Source organism: Pezoporus occidentalis, unplaced genomic scaffold (assembly GCF_034315485.1).
Source record: "Pezoporus occidentalis ecotype Australia unplaced genomic scaffold, CSIRO_AGI_Poc_V1 ctg285, whole genome shotgun sequence".
Classification (NCBI taxonomy): Eukaryota; Metazoa; Chordata; class Aves; order Psittaciformes; family Psittacidae; genus Pezoporus; species Pezoporus occidentalis.
In genome coordinates, this window is record NW_026914774.1 from 361,920 (window position 1) to 387,532 (window position 25,613).

General features: G+C 43.6%; 1 protein-coding gene across 3 annotated transcripts in view; it reads right to left on the reverse strand.

The window, feature by feature from the left end:
* Positions 1-25,613, reverse strand: part of DIS3L2 (DIS3 like 3'-5' exoribonuclease 2) — a 199,849-nt gene that overhangs the window by 101,834 nt on the left and 72,402 nt on the right. For all 3 annotated transcript variants that reach the window (XM_062625978.1, XM_062625976.1, XM_062625975.1), the window contains 3 exons: positions 22,411-22,517; positions 20,970-21,217; positions 14,171-14,344 (listed from right to left, as the gene is read on the reverse strand). In XM_062625978.1, the coding sequence (XP_062481962.1) occupies positions 14,171-14,344; positions 20,970-21,217; positions 22,411-22,517 (529 nt within the window). The remainder of the gene's footprint in view (positions 1-14,170; positions 14,345-20,969; positions 21,218-22,410; positions 22,518-25,613) is intronic.

Genomic DNA, 25,613 nt, shown 5'->3' on the forward strand with positions numbered 1-25,613 from the left:
CCCAGACACACACTAGTTCTTGATCCTTCCCATGCATCTAAACAAATTAGAGACTATGACACTGAAAGATAGAAAATCTTTTCAGCTATGCCAGGACTTTGATCTGTTGTGCCTAGCTATTCAATACTGGCAATCAATCAATTTTTAAATGCTTGCAAGCAACCTTACTTCCATAAATATCTAATCCTTAACATTCTACCTAAGGATGGAATTCCAGGATACTACCACTCCAACGTACTGTGCAACTTTAGGGAGCTGGGTGCATGCAGGTACAGACACCTATACTACACGCAGTATGGGGACATGCGTATGTGCCAATTTTCATGCATGGATACACCAGATCCTGCTAACGTGCAGGGTTAATAACATCTTGGCATTGTGACTCCCACCCCACTGGCCACATAAAGTAAACATTCCTTTAAGTTCCTTAATTTAAAAGAGCAAACAGCACTGAATGGACACTTACAGCTTGCTTTATCTGACAAACAAGAAAAAGGTTTAAAAGCTTCTTCAAAGAGAATGTGGGTTCCTGTGTCTGGGGAATAGATAGCTTATCCCAGATGTTTGGGGCCTGCAACCACAAGCATCTGCCACCCATTGTGAATCATAGCTCCAGGCAGTTTAAAAATTAGCAGATTGGTTTCAACAAAGTGCATATTTGCAGTCTGCCCTGGAAAGAAGTGAGCATAAATACATGGGAGCCAAATTCTGAACGCATTTATACAATGGTAGCAACTAACAGGTCGCTTTGGTGAGATGTATTTGGCCAGTCAAATCTCCTGCAGTGGTCAGTGGTGGCCCCAGTTGCTGTGGAGCTGGCAGGGCAGCCCCAGACTCCCCAGGAAACGTGTTGCGCACAGCCTGCTGCCCTTCAGGACCACTGGCCAGGTTCAGAGCAGCCTTTTAGCATGCAAACTGCAGGCACAGACACAGCTTGCCGGCTGAGATACTTAAACTCACAGATGCAAAACTGAAGAGGGGTCCAGACAAATACTGATTTAGCGTTTCTCATCAGCATTTCTACGTGCAGCACAGCTGGAATATGTTTTACCACTAGGCTCAGATCCGCTTCTTTGAAACTACTCAGGGGACTTGGACTTGCAGCTTGTCACAGGCAGTTTATTCTGGGCACAGACAGCAAGGTGAGGTAAGAAAGTGACTGAGCAAGTAACACAAGGAATGATACTCCCTTGCATAAGGACTCTGCAGAAGTGTTGCAGAGCCAGCGGCCAGGTAGTCAATGGGACAAGAGAAGCCGATCTGCAAACAGCTCAAAGTTCATAGCGGTGAGGTAATCCTGGCACACAGGACTACACCTCGCTGAAGTTTTGCAAGCAAATTACGCTCACCAGTAACAGTGTTATTAAGTGTGATGAATTATATTTCTAGTTTTCAGTTTTTATTACTGGAGAAGTTTCAGATGGCTATAGGAACCAGAGCTGGCACGTGGGAAAGAAAACAATCCACCGAGTGATGTGACTGCAGCACCGAGCCTGAGGGCAGCACCCCACACGTGCTCCTTCAGGGCAAGGTCTCCAAGGAAGGCATGTTCCCTTCTGTCTCCTGCTTTTCCTCCAGCCCCACCAGTGTCACCTTTTATCTCTCACACACTGCAGAGAGCCACCTCTCGTCCCAGAGAGAATCAGCACAAGACAATGACAAGAATGACAAGCAAGGGGAGGAAAGGCTGGGTGTGGGCAAACCATTCCCTCTCCTCCCCTGGCACCTACACCAGCCACTCCTGTGCAAATCCCCAGAGAGGACCCTGAGGGCGGCTGACAAAAACCATCTGTGTGAAGAAATAACATTGCTTCAAGCTATGTGGCAAGTGCACCCTGTCAAGAGGAAGGAGCCATTCAAATTCCTCCCCTGACCATAATGTCTGGCTGCACAGTACCCCAAAGGATGTGGCACAAGGAATCTCAGAGAGATCAGACCACATTTCTGACCATAACTGTATTGGGTAACCGATAACAAAACTAACCTGCAGTGGGTTGCATGACTAAACCTCAAGGCAACAGGACTTTTTATGCACCTGCTAACAAAGATATTGCTTACTCACAAGGAAATAGCCCAGCTACATGAAGGCATATTTGCATTAACCACAGGTAAATACAAATTGGCAGCTGTCTCCAGCTTCTGCAGGGCTGCCAAAGTGACCTTGTGGGTTAAAGAGCTTCATCATTCCCCTCTCCCCCTTCTTTAAAAGGCCCAAAGGAGCCATCTCTCATTGTCATTACACCTAATAAAAATCTGGTTTATTCATTTCAAATTGTCAAAACACACTTTGTAAAAGTAATGAGATGTTCCAGGTCCACTTGTTCCAACATACACACAACTTGGTTAAAAGAAAATGGTTTAGGAGATAGACACACACACAGAGTTAAGAGATTTTCTGGTCTTCATACTGGGAAGGACTAGAGATAAACATGTTCCTTTAAGAAACCCCCAGCACTGATCAAAACCAAACATTTCAGTGTGGAAACTTGCACTCTTTACAGGAGCCTCTTTGTCCAAAACACATGTTTAATGCAGGTTTGCAGAGGTGGACTTGCTCTGGCATGGAGCTGCTGTCATAGAAGAAAAAAATCTTTCCTCCTTCCTCCTCAAGGCCAGAGGTTTCACGCACTGGAGTGAGGCAATGCCTGCAAGAGCTTTGGAGGCCCAGGGGAACAAAGCATGGTGGACCTGCAAACAAGAGTCATGAAAGCATGTGCCACACAGACTGCCCATACCCTGCCAGGAGCACCGACCCAGCCACCTCTAGCCCGGAGGCCCTGACAAGAGCACTACTAAAGCCAAAGCTTGCACACTGGCTCTGCCTGCCATCTTGTAAATCAACCACCTAGGGAAAAAACTGCAGAATAAAGCACTTAGTTTATTAGACAGTAACAGCAGTGTCAACATATACAGGCTGGTATATCAATCCTAATTTAAGGAAAGCTAATTAAGTGTAGTTTCTCTTTGCACAGTTTACAGAAGACTAATTAAAGCAGACAAGCATATCTGCAGAGCAGTTAGTCTTTTTACCTTTAACAGGACCTAGAATTAATGGTTAGTGCAGCAGCAGTAGTCTGCTGGTGAGCTGGAATTACCAACATGGTAATTAAAACGTTCACAGATCACAGGACTGCAACAGCAGTTTGTTTTTCTTTGTGCAAATATGTAACGCAAGAATCAACAGAGAAAATACTGTACAGTTGGTGCTGCAAAGTGCAGCAATATATACAACATATCATTATATTGTATATACCAATATATACAATATATCCATTTTAGCCAGATGAACTGTTTAGCATTCAATATCCGTTAGCTTAGCCATAAATTATAAACACCTACGAAACAAGATTACAAGTTCCAGTGGTCAGGGCTCCATCTTCACTCAAGTGGAAAGCTACTTGGATCAAGATGAAGCATTGCATTTGTAAACCATGGGCTCAGGCTGTATTAGAGGCAAGGCTGCTGTCATGGCCAGTTGCTGGGCAAAATTTAGGTGTTACCACTGCGATTGTCTGTAAAAGCAGCATGGTGCTACTACTGGAGAAAAGCACCAGTGTGTACACAGTAGACAAAGCAGCACCCTGCAGCCACGCAGATCCTCCTAACACAGCTGGATATCCTTCCCAGTCAGCAGCAGCACGCAGATGAGTCAACTTGCCAGTGGAGACACAGAGCCCAGATTTTCACCACTCTTAACAAACACCATCAGCTGTGGAAGAACAGTTCAGTGAACTGCATGTACCCAGCAGAGCATCAGAAAACCCTCAGTGAAGCAAGACAGTGTCTTTACAGCTAAAGTGACCTAAAAAGTGCAAGAGGCAGAATCCTAAAGAATCAAGTATGAACAAGCTATTCAGGAACCAGGACCAGGAAGTCCTGACTTTCTCTGAAGAGCAACTTTCAGACTGTAAAAGAGAACAGAGAACACACAGGAAACCACAGCACCCACTAGCCTGAAAAAGGTGTCTGAAACTTGCCTGTGAATTCCCAGCACACAAACACTGCACAACTGAAGATTCAAGTAGCAGAATGGCTACCCCACATGCTAACCATCCTACCCTGTCCCAGGCTCAGTGCTCACAGCCCCCAGTCCCTCCAGTCATCCAGCAGCTCCTGAAGCACCAAACTAAATGTTTTGCAGAAGCATTAGCCTATTTCCAAAGATCAGACTGCTGCAGCTAGAGGTGTGACAGTAGCGAACATAATTTTGTCTATTAAAGTTCAGGCAGTGCAAGCCTTCTCTTAAACTTCAGTATGTCAGTGCTAAGACATTTACAGTACGACTGACTGCACGTCTAGACACTTGCAATGCATTTACATTCTTCTAGGGACTCCCTAGATTGTCCTGTTCTCTCCACTTTGTGAGTACATACAATAGCCTAGCGGGAGCGAAAGCTCAGCCTTCAAGTTTATCTTTATTAACTCCTGCTCAAAGCTGGCATTTTAAAATTAAGCATACCAAAGGCACTTCAGAATCTTTAAGTTCTTCAGGTCATTTCTAAGACCTGCTGAGCGCCATCCTGCAAAAATTAAACAGGCATCATTTCTCAGAGCTAGAAACAGTTGCTTTAATTTGGGAACAGGCATCCTAGAGCAGTCAACTCACTCCAGTGAATGTTACTAACATGTTTTCACACAACAGCCCAACTGTTATGGCAACCACAAAAATCAATCTCGTTCTTCAATCACAAGTAAACCCAGCTCTACCACAGTGTCTATGCAGGTTTATTATAAAGTGCCAGTAAGCACGGGACCAATTTCACTGATGTTCATGACTCAAATAGGGATGAAGTATTCTTTCTGTGAGAGAAATTTCAGAGAACAATCAGTGCCTGAACATTTTTGAGACTTCAACATCCCACCCCTAGAGACATCTATTACATGTAGTGTCTACCACATTTGTCACACTTGACGCTGGCAGGTTTTAGTTAAAAACCCAGAGTGGCTGCTTCCAAAACAGATTCTTAAAAGGAATATACTTTTAAAATACGCCTGCAATAGAAGTACCCTGACAAATCTCTTAAGGGCACTCCAAATGCCCTGTAACATGCCAACAAAGATACTTGACACACCAGAAATCTCCTTTTTCATGGTGCCTGAACTTCAAAATGAACCAAAATTATAAAATACCTTGAAGCGAAAACTGCCCCCTCCAAACACTGATTGTTTTAAGCTCCACAAAAATCCAGTGTGCGTTGAAAACCCAACTTTCTACATCAAGCCAGTACTGTTCTCTTTAATTTCTCTGTGTTTATGTTTTAGCTAATGTCCTGTTCTGGTTCAGAAAACAGACCTTGGTCCAAGAGAACATCTTACAATGACTCCTGATGTATTACACATCTACAACAAAAAAACATTTACATTTTCACCATGGACTGCTCACTGGATTGCCGAACCAGAATCAATTATTCCCTCTATATGTTTATGACCTCTGAGTAAGAATAAGGGGGGGGGGAGAGAGAGAGCACTGCAGTCTTGTAACATACCTAAATGGCTTGAAAAGCTAACATATATAAAAACAAGATCAAACTCCCTGAGAGACCAAGTACCAGCAGTATTTCCTACAAGTCATGCTGGAATTGTGCCACAAATATAACAAGGTCTCTGCACCACCATCCCACACTAAAAAGTGGAGTGTAATTGAAAATGTGCTTGCATTGTATAAACTACTTTAATCATAGATGCACAAAGCTAGAAATGGAAGAGACATTAGGTCATCCAATCTGCATAGGTCAAAGCCAGACTACTCATGAAAATACATTCACAAGGACTTTCTCCAGGATAGTATTAAGCATCTTTAGTGATGGAGTTTCTAGTACTTACTTTAGTCTAAGTTACAGTCTATTTAGGTTGGACAGGAAGGTTTCCTCCTTTTACCTTATTTGTCCTCATAACGCCCCCTTCTATCCTCCCACAACCTTAGATGATTCTCATTTTTTTTTGTTTTGGTCCACATATTTTAACTATCACCTACTACCTTTCACAAACTTCTAGTTTCAGTGTTGGCAGATTCATATTGAACAGTTAATCCTTCCTTGTAAATCAATCCCTCACCTCTCAGAATTATTTGTATTAGTTTTTTCCAGACCACCCCACTTCTAATCCAATACCTCCAGTACAACCCTGCCTCGTACACCTGCATGTGTGCCATCTATATTATGGTGTGTTTTTTTTGTTGTTTTTAGAGAGCGAGGATCTGAGAATAACCTGGGAACAAAGATCCAATCATCAAAAACCATCAGGGCAGATGGACAGGGTCAGAGCATGCTTCAGACCATTTCATCAGACTGAAGCCACAAGGAAAATGTTGCTCCTTGCAACAACCAGCCTGACCTAGTGATCAGTGATCAGCCCTGAAATTCCTCAGTGGGGATATACTGCATTACCTACAGTACTGGATTTGTGTGGCAAGGTTTGGGGGGGTGAGGACAGGACAACACACTACAGGGGTAGTGCTGAGAAATTGCCAGTTGGCTCCAAGACAGACCCACTGCTAGCCAAGGTCGAGCCAGTGACAGTGGTAGCACCTCTGGGATAAAATCTTTAAGAAGGGTGGGATATTCCTGTGCAGGAGCAATTGCAGCTAGAGGGAAGAGTGACAATATATAAAAGAAACAGCCCTGCAGACACTAAGGTCAGTGCAGGACAGCAGGAGGTGCTCCAAGCACTAGGGCAGAGATTCCCCTGAAGCTCATAGTGCAGACCACAGTGAGGTAGGCTGCCCCATGGAGGACACCACAGTGGAGCAGGGGGATGCCCAAAGGAGGCTGTGACCCTGTGGGAATCCCATGCTGGAGCAAGCTCCTGACATGACCTGTGGCCCCACTGAGCCCACACTGAAGCAGGTTTGCTGCAGGACTTGTGACCTCATAGCGGACCCACACTGGAGCAGTCTGTTCCTGAAGGACACATGCTGGAGCAGTTTGTAAAGAACTGCAGCCCATGGGAAGGACTCACACTGGAGAAGCTTGTGAAGAACTGTCTGCCATGGGAGAGACCCCCCTCTGAGCAGGGGAAGAGTGTGATGAGTACAACCCTGAGGAGGAAGGAGCAGCAGAGACAACATGTGGTGAACTGACTGCAACCATCATTCCTGTCCCCATGTGCCGCTGGAGGGTAGGAGGTAGAGAAAATCAGGGGTAAAGTTGAGCCTGGGAAGAAGGAAGGGATGGGTAGAAGGTGTATTTAAGATTTGCATTTAAGACTTTATTTCTCATTATCCTACTCTGATTTGATTGGTAATAAACTAATTTGCCCAAGTTGAGTCTGTTTTGCCTACGAGAGTAATTGCTGAGTGATCTCTCCCTGGCCTTATCCTGACCCATGGGCCTTTTGTTATATTTTCTATCCCCTGCCCAGCTGAGGATGAGAGTGATAAGAGTGTCTTTGGTGGGCACTGGTGACTAGCCAGGGTCAGCCCATTGCACCTACTAAAGAAGCTCTAGGTTTCTTCATCTACAGTATCAGAGACAGATATCTGGGTTGATATCAGGACTTGGATCCTTCATCTCCCATCTACCACCATGCCTCTCTAGCAAGAAAGGAGCACCAGCAAAGTACTGTGATATTAAGGCAAGAGGCAGTATTCGGCACACCTGAACTGGGCCCGCTTAACATACATAAACATGAGATGATCAGGCACTTCCTTCTGCTCATCAAAAGCCCACTTTGTGATCTAGTAGAATCCAGTAAGAAATGGACTTGTTCTCAAACTTATTTAAGATTTTATCTTCATCTCCCTCTGTTATTTTTCTCCTAAAACAGGCAGCCAGACAGGAAAAAGACTGTATGTATAACAAACTAGTCACAAAAGTTATTACTGTTTTCCACAACTGAAGAGATTCTTAACTAAGCAAGCCTACAAGATCTGAACGCAATAATCCTGTCCAACTACACACTACCAATTCCACTTGAAGCTGCACTTCCAATGACCACACGTACCTTCCTGTAAGGAAAAACATCAGTGAAGTTGCCAGCGTGTCTATGTACACCAGCCACTGGTAACAACAGCATCTGAGAGCAAAGACCATGCATCATTTTGTACAAATGTCACCACAACTGCTGTAGCTATAGTGTAGTAGAAAATGTTATGAAAACAGAGAGGAGGACCCAAAGAAGCCAACCAGAAGCAAGGAGCTGAAACACATCACTTTGACAGCAGCACCATATTTATTCAGAATTTTACTTACTCAGCTAATGGGTGAGGATGGAGCTAACGCAAAATTCTCCTCACCAAGAAGAGTACCATTCCCCAGACTGTCTGGACAGCAGAAGGACCCAGAGCAGATACAGCCACCATCAGCATCTTCTGGAACCAATTCTGTTAGAGAGGGACTTGATCTGATATCCTTAAACACCACCGAGTAATCCTTTGTAGGCCTTGTATCTCCCTCCAGAAAACATTTAATTAGTCACAGAACAGCTCAGTGAGAGAGCAGAGATCATAATCTGGCTCTGTTTGTGTCTCCGCTCCATGCCAAGACAACAGTCAGGTCTGTAGCAATGTTGCTTATACATTTGCTAAACAGGTCATTTCTCAGTTTCCATCAGAAACCAGAGCATTTTCACATATCCTATTATAGCTGAGTAAGTCTTGCTCTACTTAACACCAGCTTTTTGTAGTGGAAAATCTCCAGGAAACAAGCTATTTAATGATGTTTTATCTGACTTGCACTCATTTCTAACTGAAGTTGTCCACCTGCCTTGAAAAGACATCTGTTTCAGAGGCTAACTGCTTTCCTCCAACACCCCTTGCACAGCTCAAAGTTGCCATTTTTACCATCACCTCTAATGTTATCAGCCAATAATGCCCTCAGGCATCTACACCAAAGAGCATGCTGTCAAATCTTTACTCAAGAAAGTTACAGCTGAATAGTGGGCAGAACTGCAGTGCAGGTACTGTCCTGCTGCCAGTGCTTTCCACTCACAGACAGTGCTACAGAGCTTACCTCCACAGTGGACACAAAGACACAGCACCTCCACTCTTTCTCCATTATCAACCAAAGGAAGGATGCTACATTTTTGAATGGGCAGCCAAAATTACAATTTAGCCTTCAACAACTTGGATAGCTTTAGGTCAGCTGCAATTGAGGTCACATGCTGAAATACCAAGATGCAATTAGAGCTTTTTGCCTGCAAGAACAAAGTGCATGAACTCTGCCCTGCAATGGAAGCAAGTGAGCATTAATTGTCTCCTGCCAATGCAGTGGATCCTCACTGTCTGCCGATCTGATGACCTCCAGGCCTTTTAGCCTCATGGGATCATTGAACAGTTATGCTGTCATTCAGAGGGCCTTCAGCAGAGAAATGGGCTGATGGGAATCCCATGAAGCTCAAAGGGAAAAGCAAAGTCCTGCATATGGAGAGGAATTCCCCATGCACCAGTACAGCCTGGAGACCAGCCAGCTGGAAAGCAGCTGGACAAGTTGAACATGAACCAACAACATGCCATTGTAGCAAAGGTGGTCAACAGCCTCCTGGGCTGCATTAGGAAGAGTGCTGCCAGCAGGTCAAGAAATGTGGTACTTCAATCATTCCCCTTTACTTGGCACTGGTGAGACCACAGCTGGAGTCCTGCATCCCGTTCTGGGCTGCCTAGTAGCAGGAAGACATCAACATACTGGTGCAAGGCTGCTGAAGGGCCTCAATTATGATAAGGAATTGGAGCATCCAACCTACAGGAGAGGCAGAGAGAGCTGTGGCAGAGCAGTTTCAAGAACAGAAGGCTCATGCAGACAGATCTTATCAATGTGAAAATATACCTTATGACAGGGAGTAAAGAAGACAGAGCCAGACTCTTCTCAGTTGTATCCATCAACAGGAGAATCCATTTAAAGGTAAAAACCACCCATGTTTCTATTGTAAGGGTAACTGAACCCCAGCAGGCATTCCTAAGAAGGGTTGTGGAATCCCCCGTCTTTGGAGCTATCCAAACCCCAAATGGACACAGACCTCAGCAGCCTGCTCTAGTTGACCCTGCTTTGAGCAAGGGGATCCAGAGGAGCCTTGCAACCTGAACCATTTGGTGATTTCTCAGGAGTTCAGGGCTGCTAAGCTGAAGTCAGTCAGTTTCTGCTCCTCAGATCACATCCATCTTGTAGACATTTCGGAGTTTCTTGCTGCAGCACCCTTTCTCTGCTCAGTATTTTTAGCTCATTGTTTTGTATTTTGCCAGCTGAGGAACTGCAGTTTGTAATTTTACCTTCAGCTTCATATTTCTTCTTAAAAGTGAATACAATGTCCTGTTTATAATAATAAAATAACTAGTTGGCAGGATGACATCAAATGGAAAAAGAGAAAGCAACTGGAAAATTTAGAGCAAGCAATTTTGAGTGCCAAGTTTCACATTTGTAATAGTCCAGCGGAGGTCAACAGGCTCACTTATTATTAGTAAAAATGGTAAAGAAATAGATATCCTCAAGTTCTTCCATGTTAGACTGTATAAACCATCTCTGCTTGAACAGGTTCTAGTGCTTTCCAAAAGAGTGATGTTATACATTTTCCACAGTAACACCAACAATGGGAGACAAGCAAAAGGCAGAACTGCTTTGCAAAGAACATCCTTTTTTCTCTCTCCAATATTTAGGTTTTTGTTTCCCACTATAATCGGACTTTCCTGGCTTTAGTTTCTTGTCCCAGTTAAGCAGTAAAGGAAACAAAAAGATATGAATGAAATTAGAAACATTTGCAATGAGTCTTAGAAATAGCTTTTGGGTTTCTTAGATTCCTGGCTACACCTCTTCAAATTGCCTCCTCTTCCAGCCCATGTCTCCTGCACCTACCTCCAAAATTTACATTTCCTTCTTTGCCCTGATCCCTCTTCTGCTCAAGGGCTATATTTTGTCCCACACCATTGAAATAATAAGTGCAAAGCAAACAAGGAAATGAAAATTACATATTGAAATACTGGAAAAGACCAGAAAACAGTTGAAACTTTGCACCCATCAAAATTTGTCTCTATGACACTAATGCTGCAGTGTTTCTCTAAAAGCAGAAACCAAACACTTTTTAAACTTCTAATGAAAAAATACCAATTCCAGTCAACCTGAATAATAAAATGAGAACTCTGGTCCTATCTGCATTATCACATTTAAAGTCTCAGGAAGGGAAGTTTCCTTAACCACACTATTCTGATACCTTATGAAATTTCATACACTCTATAAAATACAACTGCAGTATGCAATGCCAACACCTAATACTTGCCTAGTGCTTTTCATTAAAAGTTTCTGGTGCTCTTTGCAAACAAATAAGCTGGGAGTACCCATGAAAATACTTGCCTAATTTTACAAACAGATAAACCCAGGGAGCTAAAAAGCAGGTGTCCATGGCAAAACTGTGCTCAGTGGCAGTGCAGAGACTTGTATCAGCTAAAAGATTTCAAAGCTATCCACGAGGTTTGGATCTTTTCTGCCCTAAGTAATATTAAAATATTATGTAAACCTTTTCTTGTGAGCCATTACTGGAGAAATGAGAAAAAAAAAGAAAGATGTCTTGGAAGCAATTCGCAGAGGCTCCGTAGGTGAGATCACAGTTGCTATCCAAACAGACTATGCATGGCAAGAACAGGCTTCCTGTAAAACTGAAAGACCCTCAGGAAGATCAAGGAACATTATTTACAAGATGGCATGGACAAAGTATCTTTCCCTCCTCTTGCCCAGCCTCAGCAGCTTGGTGAAACATTGTCTCACTTTCACCTAAAACCACATTCAACAAACGCCTCCAGTGTAGAACCTCTGCCTCCCTGCTATATACACAAACAGACCTGACCACACTCGGGACACTAGTTAGCAGAACACAGAGGAGGACAGGGTCAGTTACCATGATGAAAGGAAACAAGGAAAAGTTATCTCAGAGGAAATGCCCCAAAACCCAAGACTTTGCTTAGGTCTTGGCTCCAAATCTCAAAAGCTAATGTGTGACACTGTAAAATTTAGAGCACTGTGCTAACAGAACTAGAGAGGATTTACTAGAGATGAAAGTATTGTAAGCCAGACTCTTAGTATGTGTTTGACAGGTGGGCAATGTGTAAACTGAATTAGGATGAGCTGTTTAGAAGTGCTAACATAGCAATTTCAGGAGAAAAGGTGAGTTTTTATTTCACTGTAATTTACCTTAGTGTACTCTGAGACTACAGGGCTCTCTGGGGAGCCTGAGGGATCAACATGCACAAAGTACAGCAAAGACAGGCACTCACAGAGTGTCACTGAACACAGGCACTCACAGAGGCAGGTGTCACTGAACACAGCACAAGTTCCCCTGGAAAAACAAGACACAACTCCCATGTGCAACCAGACCAGATACTCAGGTTCAGATGTCTTCCTTCAGATGCCAGGCTGGGCCAGTGTGTACCAGGTATTTGTACAACACTGCAGACCACAACACACTTATTGCCAACTGTATGAAAACTATTACTTAATATCAAAATAAAGCTGAGCTACCCTGGGACATGTGACTCTCAAAGTCTGATGGGTAAGACCAGGAGAGATGGCAGCCAGGCCTCCAACTGCAGGACTCTACTCATCTATGAGTCACGCTATCTGTATTAATAAAAGTCATCTTTTTCTGGGTAGACAAACCTCTCACTGTTAGGAAACAGAAAAGAAGACTCATCTGTATTTTACTTTCCATAACTAGAAGTCTCATGCTATCTCCATATGTGTTTAGACCACAAACTAGTTAGCCATGTGGCAGTTGACATTAAAAGGATTAGTATATTAAGCCCAAATAATTGTCTTAAAAACTCTGACTGTTAAATGTTTATATTTGAGAGGATCAAAATGAAATCTACTTTGTAGTGTGCACAGTGGTCAGGAAGGGGCAGAGAAGGATTTAAATAGCTTAACTGAAAAAGTGTTATCACCTTGATAAGTCCCAGTGTAATAATTCAGCAGTAAAACAAGAAATGCACTTGGAATTAGTTTCCAAAACTGATTGTCTGACTGGAGACAGGTCAAGCTCTTTATCTGCTTGAAAGAACTTGTGTCAGAAGAAACAGAGAATGCTACTGAAATGTAGTCAAGACTATAAAAATAAGCACTTTCCAGTGATTTCTGAACTGCAGCATTCAGGATCTTTAGAATTTTTAATTTTTTTTTAAGCTAGTTGAAGCCTACAGTTTGGATCTGGCATCTGAATGTTACCACTAGTCAATCAGGATTGTGAGCCTCCCTGAATTATTCCATTGTAAGGGAACGAAATCCAGTGAAGCTGAAGCAGTAAGGAAGTTGCAGGCTACAGTGCAGGATTAGGTGCTTGTACCAGTGCAGTGTCTTGAAGAGTCAGGCTCATAGGCCTGTTTCAACACAGCAATATCCAGGAAAGCAACGAATCTTCCAACTGAGACAGGATGCTCTAGCACAAGCAAAGGCGGAAGTTGAACACAACATTATCATATTAATAATTTATTGTTTTGCTTTCTTGCACCTTCCTTTATTGTAAAGTGAGGTTGTAAACAAATTATTTTAATTTTGTCTTTATATCTTTTCTAGTAAAGACGTATCAGAAACATGACTTTCTGAAGTGTAGCAAGTCCACTAGTTTTGAGTAGTCCGGCAACGACAGAGTGTCCATCACCCAACAGACTATGGAGTTCCCAAAAGCTGGCAGGAGCACCGCTAAGTTGCAGGGATGGCTAATGTGAGGAGGGGGACAGCACAGATTTGCCAGGGAGGGACTGCATTTGCCAGCTGCTAACCTGATTAAGAGCTGTCATAAACTCCACACAACACCAGTCCTTCAGAACAGGAAAACATTGAGACTAGACAGGAAAACACAGGACAGTCTCTACCTGTGCTTAAGTTTCAAAGTAACAATGCCCAAGATCATTTGATCTGCCAGGCATTCAGAAAATCTCTGCTATAAAACTACCACTAAAATCGTAATACATTCCAGACAAAAACATAAAGCTTTCAGATTAGGTGCCAAACACCAAATTTTCGGTTTTCAATAGCTCTTTTGAGAAAAAGCCTCTTTGCCTTACAAAATACTTCTCCAAATAATGAATTTGCAGACACTTTCAAAAGCTGTTTCTTTCCATGCAGGCACAGGTAACATGTAATATGGTGCACATAATGAAGTCAGTGCCCCTTCAAAGTGTGATGAATGCAAAACAAAATAGCACAACTCTGTACCAACCCAAGAAAGAGTGTCAGACCACACTTTTTGTTGTTACCTTAAATCTCTTCTTTTGGCTAGCTCTCCTGGTGAAATAACCCAGGGCAGGTTCTGAGGAAGACACTCCAGGGCTTCAGAGGGAAAGTCAGAGAAATCCACACCATACTCCATCAGGATCCCTTCCGTTTCTGGCTCAATCTCCCCGGCCTGACCAAGACTTTTGGCCAATTGCCTGCAGAGAGAAAAATAGGGATGCTTTTCTTAAGTGTATAATTACTACTGTCAAGTTACTGCTGTCTCCTGAGAAAGGCTGCTGAGTCCTCAAACATACTCTTTCACCCATTCACTTCTCCCTCAGTTTTGGCAGAGGACTCAGCAGGAATTCAGACTATACCATGACTTACATCTGCTGGAGATGCGCAACGCTAGACAGACAGTACTCTGGGCTGTTTCATGCATCTCATTTTAACTAGATGTTTCATATTATTATGTTTTTGCAGAGGTAAGAAAGTATCAAATTTTAGAAAAAAAATACATCCAACAGGGATAAATAAGCATAGCCCAACCCACTGGCAGCTCTTGCTTTACACATGGCTGGCTCCCTCGAGATCCTCCTTCCTTTCCTCACCACTGAAAAAGGTGACTCACTCCTACTACCCAAAATGGAGAACAGATTCCCAGCAGATCCCAGACAGCTCTGCAGAAGACAGCTCCCAGGGAGATCAGCACACTGTTCTCCATCTCAAAGGATGCACTTTGGATCCCTGCCTGGGCAAAATAATGCCCTATGAAGACAGAGGTGCAAAGAACCTTACTGCCTTCCTTACAGAAGTAGCACACACAGACATGCCCACAGATCATCTTTCCAACACTTTCCATGCTCTTTCCAGGACTTGAATATTCCCAGTAGTTTGTCCCTCCTCTCCTAGCTACGTAGAAGCCTCTGAACCAGGAGCTAACTGGAGAGGAGCCCACAATCTAGAAGCAAGTCACAGACAGAGGAAACTGTCCCCCACATGCTAATAGTCTTTGATGAAGTATTCTGCACATGTGTGGATGAGGTTGCTGCTCTAGTATGCTTAGAGAAAGTTTCCAGCTGCTGCAGTACAAACCCCAGTATGCATCTGGCTGTGAGCTCTCGTGTTAAACAAGCATTTGGCTCTGGACACAGCATGCAGACTGGGACTCCAAAGGAACGGGACATTTGTTCCCTCCCCAGCTGGTTACAAATACCACTTGAGAACCTATGTCCATGATGGCTCCCCTTGTCCCCCTTCTCAGCCCCACATTGCTCTGCAGTACGCAGAGATAAATGATTTTTTAATTTTTAATATACTGCCATTAGAGTGAATAGCACATTACAGCCAATAGAGATAATGCTCATGACCCAAGAAAATTACAACTGAAATTAAGGCAAATCCATCAAAATATGACACAAAAGAGAGGGGTAATAACACAGTGCAAAACCAGCCACTCTAATAAGTGTTTTTCCACTGCATAAAATACACAATCATTATATTGATCTTTCTGCTTTAATTCCAATGAGTGAGAACAGGCACTAATTACTTTCCTAAACTGGGGCCAAAACAGTGCACTTGTCATTTGGACATGCAAGATACTCTCGGGGCTTCAAATGCACCATAAACCCATAGAACAAATCCCATCCAAGCAGCACAAGCAAGCCCATCTTTATGGGAGCAAAGCTTGCTCTCTTCACAAAGGGAAGGGCTGTGTAATAAACCTGTCACATTGTGTAATATGCTGGAAAGGATTGCGCGCTTCGTGGTGTGGTAAATTGTAGAATTCACATTGCCTAGCTTTAAAATAAAAATGAAAACAAGGATAAAAGATATTTCTCTCCATTGTTTCAACTTGACGTACAAACTGCATGGCAGAAATACGTGCACGTTTGGCACCAAGGCTGAGTTCTGTTACTGCAGCTGGGTCCCTGTCTGATTCTTATTTTAATGTAAATAAATGAAGCACCAGTTTTATCTCCTTCTCTCTCAGCAGCAACAATAAACCAAAGAAATCACCACTTAATTTCCAATGTCTAGTGCAGAGCTTGGAGACTGAGCAAGGATAAGTCCACAAGTCTGCAGACCCACCAGCATCACTGAGGATGGATTAAAAAAAATACAAGAGGAAAAGAGAGAACAAGTTGCCCTGCCAAAAAGAAATGGTAAGGGCTTGAAGGTGCTCCTTCTGTTGGAAGGGCAGAGCTGGGAAGTGCACCAGGAGGGCAGCTGGATGTCTGCACGACAAGTCATGGAAAGCACCTCTGAATGCCAGTGCTTTCCAGCTCAGTCTTGAAACCCATGTCCTCTTGATCCGTTTACCGAAATTAGATTACAAATCAAAAGGGGTTTACCCAGAGGTTTGATATAGGACTAATATTTTTTAAATAGTAATTAACATTTGATTTACAGTGTTCCAGGGAACATTTCCCAAGTGCCTTGAAATAAAAAGTGTACAACTGACTCTAATTGGGGCCATGCAGGCATGATGACTTGCATCAGAGCAAAATCTGACAGGACAGCATGTGATCAAAGGTAATGCATATAGGATCACCAATGGCCCTGAAGTAACAGCCAGGCTGTAAAATCACTCATGGGGCTCTGCGGCCACCAAGGGTAGCAAGAATAGTTTAAGAGGCTTATGAACAACAACAGGCACAGGGCCCAGCAGCAGTCGGACGTTCACTCCCAGGGAGTTACAGGGTCTGACACCACAGGCTTGCGTGTGGATCTGTTTTTTTAAATGTTAAAAGGCAAAAATATTACAAAGGTTACAGACGCAAACACTTCTTTTCTGTGGCAGTGATGGGGAAGCATTACCTTGAATACCCTTGAACTGATGTCAGACATGGCAGTAGCAGGCACCAACAGGAATGTGTGATGGTTGGAGCATTGGGCAGCACAGGGTAGTTCTCCAATAAGTCTTAGCTGCAAGCAAAATGAACTGCCCCAAGCTGCCAGCCCACTGGAGCTTGCCCTCCCATACATGTACACCTGGGGCAGAGCCACACTCATGCTGCCACCTCCCCTTCACGATGACACTGATCCATCTATTCAGCCACTCATTTCTACAAACATTTGAGCTCTCTCCATTTCCCCAACCCAGATGAAACTGGCCAACCTGTTCAAATGTTACATGATAAGAACTCTCCAAAAAGACAAAAGCGTAATTACATAAGCCTTGTTTCCTCTGGAAAGCTGGGCAGGCTCCCAGATGGGAGTGAATAACTTCCACAGGGACTTAACAACCTCATTCAGTCTCTGCTGGAGCAGACTTGTCCACAGTCATCCTACATGGAAGGTTTCTTCCAGCATCAGGACATCCTACACATCAATACACCACCACTGCTAGAGGAAGCCTGTGCAAGAGCAGGTGGGGGGGACAAGCAAGGCCACATGGCTGCTCTCAGGGCCAAGGGCCCCCAGGCACAGGCTTAATAGAGCCCAAAGGTCCCAGTGGAGACGGCTACAGGGCTGAACATCACAGACAGAGAGCTGTGTCACGGGAACCCCCAGCACCCAAGAGCACAGTCCAGCCCAACTCCACACCACAGAGCTGCCTTCCTTCAGCTACATGCCATTGGAGCACAGGAACAGCATGGTGCTCCTCATGCAGATGGGGCCATCCCACACTTCAAGACTGGTTAGATTGAGGGAACATGCTTCACTGAGAGACAGCCTGCAAAAACATGTTTTTCAACATAGTGCACTGCTCAGGGATCAGACCTTTTCTCGAGCATTACACTGAGCTCCTAAGGTACACCTGGTCATTCCCCCTCATCCCAAACACATTTGTGAATTAAAAAAAAGCCCAGAATAAAATTCCAGAGATTAAAGGAATTCAAGACACTTTGATGGTTTTGGAAAGAGGATCAAGTACAAAAACATCCTGTAACATTTAATTTTATTGCAAATGCTGTGACAAATCTTGTCACCTCGATAGACCAACATCTAAGGCCCTGAGTTAGAACAGCCACAAGCCCCATGCAAAACAGATGGAGTCACTGCTTCGACATTTAACTATTACTTTTTTTTTTTAATTGTCTCATCCATCATCATGCGTGGAGCCAAAGAGATTCCATCTTTACCATATCCAAAAGCACAGAGATATCTGGACTGATGCTCCAAACAGCCCTGGACTCCATCACTGAAATGAGGTCCCCAGACAATAACTGTACATGGCAGTACTCATACAATTTATCTGGAAAAGGGGAATATTTTGAAGCTATTTATCTGCTGCCTAAAGCAGGTACAGTTAATTGCCATTTCACTGCCACAGTAACTTCACTTCACATGCAGTAGAGAATACAGCGGCACACACTCAGGGCATTGCCAGCGGGACATGCAGCCATTAGTTCCTACCTGCTTCTCCCCAGCACGGTTGGGGTAACAGGGTGGCCTTCAGAGGGGACAGTGTCTCACTGCTGACCACCAGGTGGCAATCACGACACAGAAACGCACCCCCCTCCCCAAAAGGACCTCCAGGGACTGTCAGGTTGTCCCTGTGCAGATGACCACCCTGGGTGGCCAGTGTCCCTGCCAAACCATGGCATCCCACTGCTCCACCTACACTGGTCGCTGGAAGACAGACTATGTGATCAGACTAAATGTGTTTGGAAACCTGGCACTGAACTTCCCAATGGAAAAGGAAATACAAGGAAGGTGCATAACATGCCTGTGGGAATTCAGTTGCAGGATGGAGAGTACCTAGAAACATACAAGGCATTCAGGGGAAATGACTGGATGTAAATGGCAGGATGTTCCCTTGTCGGAGTTCCAGCAGACTTAAACAGTGAACAGTGATGACCTACAGGTTCTTTAGTCCAGGCACCTTCAAAACCATGGTGGTGCTGTCAAAGGGGTATCATGAAGTCTACAGACAGAACTAGGGGTGCACATGGAAGTTCAAAAGAATCAAGCATGCAATAAGGTGCACATCACCTGCTCATCTCTCCTTCAGGTGGGCCATAGCTAGCAACACAGCTTAGAAACAAGCTTAGAAACCAGCCCAAAAGCAAACAGGAATTTTGGGGACCTTCAAGAGGTTCCCTTGTCTTTCAGTGTTTAAACAGGCATGTAGTTATAAAAACAAAATGGGTCACCAAGGCTTTATGCTTCCTATCTCCACAAGGCACTTACGGAAGTGCAACAAACTACCAGAGGAAACAGTTATGTATGAAGACAATCGTGGACATTTTCTTTCCTGACAACACCCTTTACTTCTTGGAAACTACCAAAACACCCAGACCAGAATATACAATGTTGTCAGAAGCACAGATTAAAGACACACATGTTAGCCAATGAAAAAAGACATTATCCCATCCTCTTAATTTCTCCCATTTCTGCTGAAAAGGGGGGTTGTTTATGACAAGAAGACAAACAGTACAATCGCCCTCCAGTCTTTTCTCCACTGGATTCAAAGAAGACAAAGAAAATCTCTGCCAGTAAGAAACTTAGTCACAGTGAAGTTCACACCAGAGCCAGCCCCTAGTTAAGTGGGGCTCAAAGGGAGTCCACTTCAGTTCATGCACTAGAGTTAGCTAGGAAATAACTGAGCGACTTAATGGTTCATGTGGCTTTCAAAGAGTACACATGAAACTTGCTATTACTAGGAACACAAACCAGTCAGAACTGGTAACAAACTTAAAGACAGGGAAACAGGGACTTCAGTATAGTTTGCTGTTAGTTCTACAGCTGATGATCTGTGCTAACACACTCTGAGAAAACAAACAAACAAAATTTTATGTAAGTTTTAAGCTTTACCAAGAGTTTGAGTAAAGCTTAAAGACTCCAAAAACCATGGAGCTGATGCTGTAGATCAGCTGTACTACCTTATCAGAACAACTTTGCAAGGGGAAGAGAAAAGTTGGGATTTATGCCCAACTGCCATTACTGCACAAGCTCCAGATTACATCCAGATCCCCATCACTTGTAGAATTTGAGCACAGCATTGCCATAGGTCAGAGTTATCTACTCTGGATCACCAACTATTCAGGACTACTCAGGTTTTCCCAAGATAACTGAACAGATTTATCAATATTCACAGTTTCTTATAGAGACCCACTCAATAGGAAATGGTGTGGCTACTCCAGGTGGGAGCTTGGCACACTGCCACTGTTCCCAAGAAAACACTGAAAATGCTGAAAACTGCAGGGTCTTCCTCATGGAGAGGCAAAATGCACTTACAATCTAAACCCAGCCCAGCACAGGTCATTTCTGTAGCCCTAGCTTAAAATCTCCTCCTTCCTGACAATGCCTTCAACTTGAACTCTGGACAGCAACAGCTTTACAGTGCCTCCTGAAATGCACAGAGTGCAACACCTTCCTTGAAGCAATGAAAATTTAAAACCACAAAAATCTGTGACTTCCTTCTACCTCTTATCAGTAAAAGCTTAAAAAACAAAGAGTATCACAGCTACTGATATTTCTCCTCATGAAGAAGTAAAAAGCCTACACACTGTGTAGTACTCTTACACAACGGGAGGCAACACTGAAAGGCTGTCAGCACCCCATGGTGCTTGTGCTGGTCAGGCTAAGTACCTGGGTCTGTTCCCTCTAGACTACAAGCTTCTCTGAGCAAAGCCCATATGCTCATTAATGCTGTGATGTGCCAGCACACTGAAACAAGTACCAAAAGAAACTAACGTTATGTAGCCATGAGGTTAACTAGTGATGAGCTATTCTTAACCTCATCACAGTTTATCCACCAAATACCAGAGAAATACAAGACAAGCACCTTGTTAAGAGATTCCTGTCTCTATTGCATGTATTAAATTAAGTGAAGCCAAGCACTCTGACTAGGAATCTGAGTCATCTTGACTTCCAATAGCAGCCACATACCCTGTTGCAAAGTTGCTGTCTTCTTTCCAGTCCACTATGCGACAGATGAAGAGTATATTTGAATAGTCCTCAGGCCTGGTCACAAAGTCTGGAGGGCAATCAGCCAAGGACACATAGATCCTGGGCACTCTGTGGTCCACAGGTGAGAACATGGCACACCTCTTGAAGAGTTCACTATTCTTGTCTGCCAGAAGCTTGATGAAACCTGTAGCTGCTCGGGAATGCTTCTTTTCCAAAATATAGACTACCTGGAAGAGGCAAAGGTTTCTAGTTAATACCTTCAGAGAAACTTATTTTCTTTAACAGAATAGAGATATGCAGAGGGTCAGCAGAATATCTGGAAAAATCACAATGCCTGTATCATGCTTTCCCTCTGTGTGCATATGTGTGTATGTGCATTTTTTAACTGAGTACCTATTTACAGTGTATTTTCCTTGCCATCTTGCTCATGGCTATAGAATAGCTAAGTGCCTTCCAAGTGCTAGCTCTCTACAGCAATTTTCTTGATTACAGAACAAAACCAGACAAGAAGCAGATGCTTCCAAATGCAGGGAATTAGCCACAAAATACAAGCAGCTCCTGTAAAATCTTTCATTTGAATCCTCAGCCTGTGATTTTGACATTCTGCACAGAACAGGCCAGTCCAAAAACGGTGCCACTGGCAGATCCAATGCTAACCACAGGAAAGGATGTGCTGTGGGGAATTTGGCAGTTCTCTCCTTCTCTCTGTTCCTTCTGAAGTTAGGGGTTATTTTACCTTTATACAACATGGCTTTGAAAAGAATAATAAACTACAATATCACTAAATAATTGTTCCAGAGAGGTGTTCATCCAGGCTATATTTTTTGTAGACCATAATAAATCACTGGATAGCAGAAATATTATAGCCGATTTTATAAGCTTATACAGAAGAGTCCTTCCAGAAGATTTCAAAAGCTGCATCTCTATTTGATTCTGAGCATTGGATTTGCCATACTGGACAAGACCAGAGGGTAGCCCAGCCCACAACAGGGACCAGAATCTAAACGCTGCAAGGGAAAGCACAAGTCACGGAAGAGACCTGACCCAGGTGACCCAGTAGACCATTTCTGGTCTCTTAACATTCAGAGATTGACTTAAATCTTGAACCAACAGCACTAGCAGCCTTTCCAAAGTCTGTAAGAATTAATTCTGACAACTTTGGATATCTTGACACTCAGTCTCCAGTCTTTTTCCTGAATCTTGCTATGTAACTCTGCGTAACAAAGAAAGGGAATTTAAACTAATATAATTGGTAAAAATAACATGACTTTTGATTTTTATCAGATCAGACAATTACTCTCTTTGAAATGGAGAATGAGATTCAAAGATCAACAGATGGAGACTACAGGGAGGTCAGAGCAGATCTCCTTCAGCCTTTGGGAGCCCACATGTACTCGATTGTCAGTCTCCATGGAGTTACCTTGGCTGTCCTTTGAAGACACTTATCTGGGAGGAGCCTGGGATCATTCACCTTGGGTCCATCATCTTGCTTTGTTCTGTGCAGAGCACTGATGCCAACAGCCTTTGCTGCACCAAACAAACACAACAGTTACTGTAGCACATTTCCATGACAAATTCATATTGCTGTAAACTACAATACAAGAGGCATCTAGCACTTATGTGAAAGAAAAAAGATCCCTCAAGTGTCAGAATAGCCAAGCATGAAGCAATTATTTCTCCAGGCTACCAAAAAGAGCAGAGATATGTTCACCTACCATGCAGATCTGCTGAAAAACAACAAAAATCAAAATAAATCCCAACTTTACAAGTAGAACTATACCAGCCATAATAAACAAAATGATGGGAAACATATTGTTTAATACTAACAGCTACATGAATTTCCTGTCATTTCTTAAAGTCATTAACATTATATAAGTAGTCCTTTAAGTACATATGATCACTTAATATTTAATTTCCTTTAAAAAAACATTATGTACAGTTAGAAAATGTATGTTTATCTGTGAAACAGAAACCATATCTACAAAGCTGACCCTCTCTGGCTGTAGACCAAGATTATGAAAAAGTCCTATGAAAGTAATCACTACATATGACAAACAGCTCCCTCCCCTCTGAAATCTCTTGACCAGACACTGATAATATTTAAATCAACTGTCAACTAATTTCTAGTTTGCAATTTTAAAGTATTCAGGTATCTGAGTTTGGAAGCACAGAATCACAGAATGGTTTGGGCTGGAAGGGACCTTAAGGATCATCCAGTTCCAATCTCCCTTGCCATGGGCAGAGACACCTTCCATTAGACCAGGTTGCTCAAAGCCTTGTCTGACCCGGCCTTGAACACTGCCAGGGATGGAGCAGCCACAGCTTCTCTGGGCAACATGTGCCAGTGCCTCACCACTCTCAGAGAGAACTTCTTCCTAAAGTCTAACGGGTTCGAACTTAAACAGGGGAAGTTTAGATTGGATAAAAGGAAGAAGTTCTTTACTGTAAGGGTGGTGAGGCACTGGAATGGGCTGCCCAAGGAAGTTGTGAATGCTCCATCCCTGGCAGTGTTCAAGGCCAGGTTGGACAGAGCCTTAGGTGACATGGTTTAGTGTGAGGTGTCCCTGCCCATGGCAGGGCGTTGGAACTAGATGATCTTAAGGTCCTTTCCAACCCTAACTATTCTATGATTCTATGGTTCTCCTTTGTCCTCCCCCTAAGTACCCTTGTAAAAAGCCTCTCTCCAGCTTTCATGTTGGCCCCTTTAGGTACTGGAAGGCTGTTATAAGTCTCCCTGGAGCCTTCTTCAGGCTGAACATCTGCAATAGATGGCTGGCACACTGAACGCATATAGTGTTTACAAATATCCAAGGCAATCTTTATTATGGAGAAGGCTGGGACCAGTCCCTTCTTAAGCTGCATCTCTGCTGAGAGCCTGTGTTTACTGCTCTGACAACATTTTTCTGATGGAAGCATCCATGTGCTCTTGTCTGGAAGGCTTCTAAAAGATGGCTGCCTTTTTCCACTTGTACAGCACCACATCCATCTCAAACACATGTGCTAAAATCAGGCCTTGAGTATTCAAAAGGAATTTTGCTTCCTTAAAGAAAGACTGCTTTATCTCATGTCTTCCAAGGAAAACAGTGACAGCTTCTTCCTTTGAAACTTGCACTTGGTGCCACAATCTCTCTCTGAAGGCTGTGCTCCAGCAGGCCAACAGCACTCATGAATGTGAGAAAGCCTCAAGGGGAAGAGTGGTGTCTCACAGACCCTGGTCCCCACATGACACCCATCTGTCCTGCAGAGACCCTTGATGGAGGCTGCTGGTGACATGATGGATGGAGGGGGCTGGGCTGCGGGAAGGGCAGCTGCAGCTGCTGGCAGCATCAAGCATGCTTGGGTGCTGAGGCAGGGTGCTTGGGGGAAGCCAGGGTTGTGGGTTTGGGGGGGGGTGTGGTGCTGTGAAGGGGCAGCAGCTTGCCCTGAGGGAAACGGCTGTGCACCACCATCACCAGGGCGCATTCACAGATGGTCCTGCCACTGTGGATGGCCTTGGGTGCCTTCAGGCAAAGTTACCCCAGCAGCCAATGACAGCTATCGCTCTAATGACAAACGCTGGTTCTCATATGGCACTAATTATCCCCAGCTTTGCCTTCTGATAGAAAGATCTTCAGAATTTGCCTCTCCCCGTAGATTATATTTTTCAGAAGAATCTAAGTGACTTTGGTTTTATCTTTACTGACTTGTTAGTAGGAATGCTGAGAGGAGAAAGGACAGACATTCAGGGGTTTAACCTACTTTCCTAAAAAAAGCAGCAGTAGTAGCAGCAGCAAGCCATTTGTTTTTTTTACTTCTCTTACTGATACGAACACAGATTTGATGTAAACAGGGTTACTAAGGGATAAAATAACCAGTTTTATGGCAACAAAATGGGGAAAAAAGTTGCTCTGATAACTTGGATATCCCCACTATTAAAACGTCATAATTATCTCATTTCTTTAGCTCCTCTAAGGTCTTTTCTGGCTAAAGGTCATATCAGGCAAGCAAAGAACAAAAGCAAGAAGCCATTCTGTTTTCCTACAAATTTTAAAGCCATCGTTTAATAGTCATAGGTTTACAGTGTGCCAGCCATAAAGACAGCTAGGATAAAGAAGATGACAAGCTAGTTCAAAGAAACACTGGCAGGGCAGAGGACAAGGGGACGTTGGTAGCCTTTAAAATGCCATGTCTTTAAGCACAACTACCTCAAGCCCAGGGCTTTACTGGAGTGAACCTTCCTCACTGCATGGCACACACACTGGATAGAAATCAGATCTAAACGTGTCTGGGGAAAAAAAACAAGAGCTGCATTTGCTGCTTTCTCAACACAGAACAACAGCAGTGACTCAAGGTCCAGCAGGTGAGAATGAGAAAAGCACCAGGAGCCCTTGTTAGAACTGCTTTCTTTCCACTTATCCTTCCAATTCCCATTTCTCCAAAAAGTCATTTGCATTTCTACACTGAAGCAGCTTTTCCTGTCAAAAAAGGAGCCAGCATTGATGTCCTCAGGAGGTATGGCATTCATTCATGTGAAAGCACAGAAGCACAGGAGGGAGCCGTCACAGGGAGCACAATAAATGGGTGACCAGGACTTCCTTTGCCTGGGATGAAGAACATGCAGGGCTGGAGCATTTTCCCCCATCC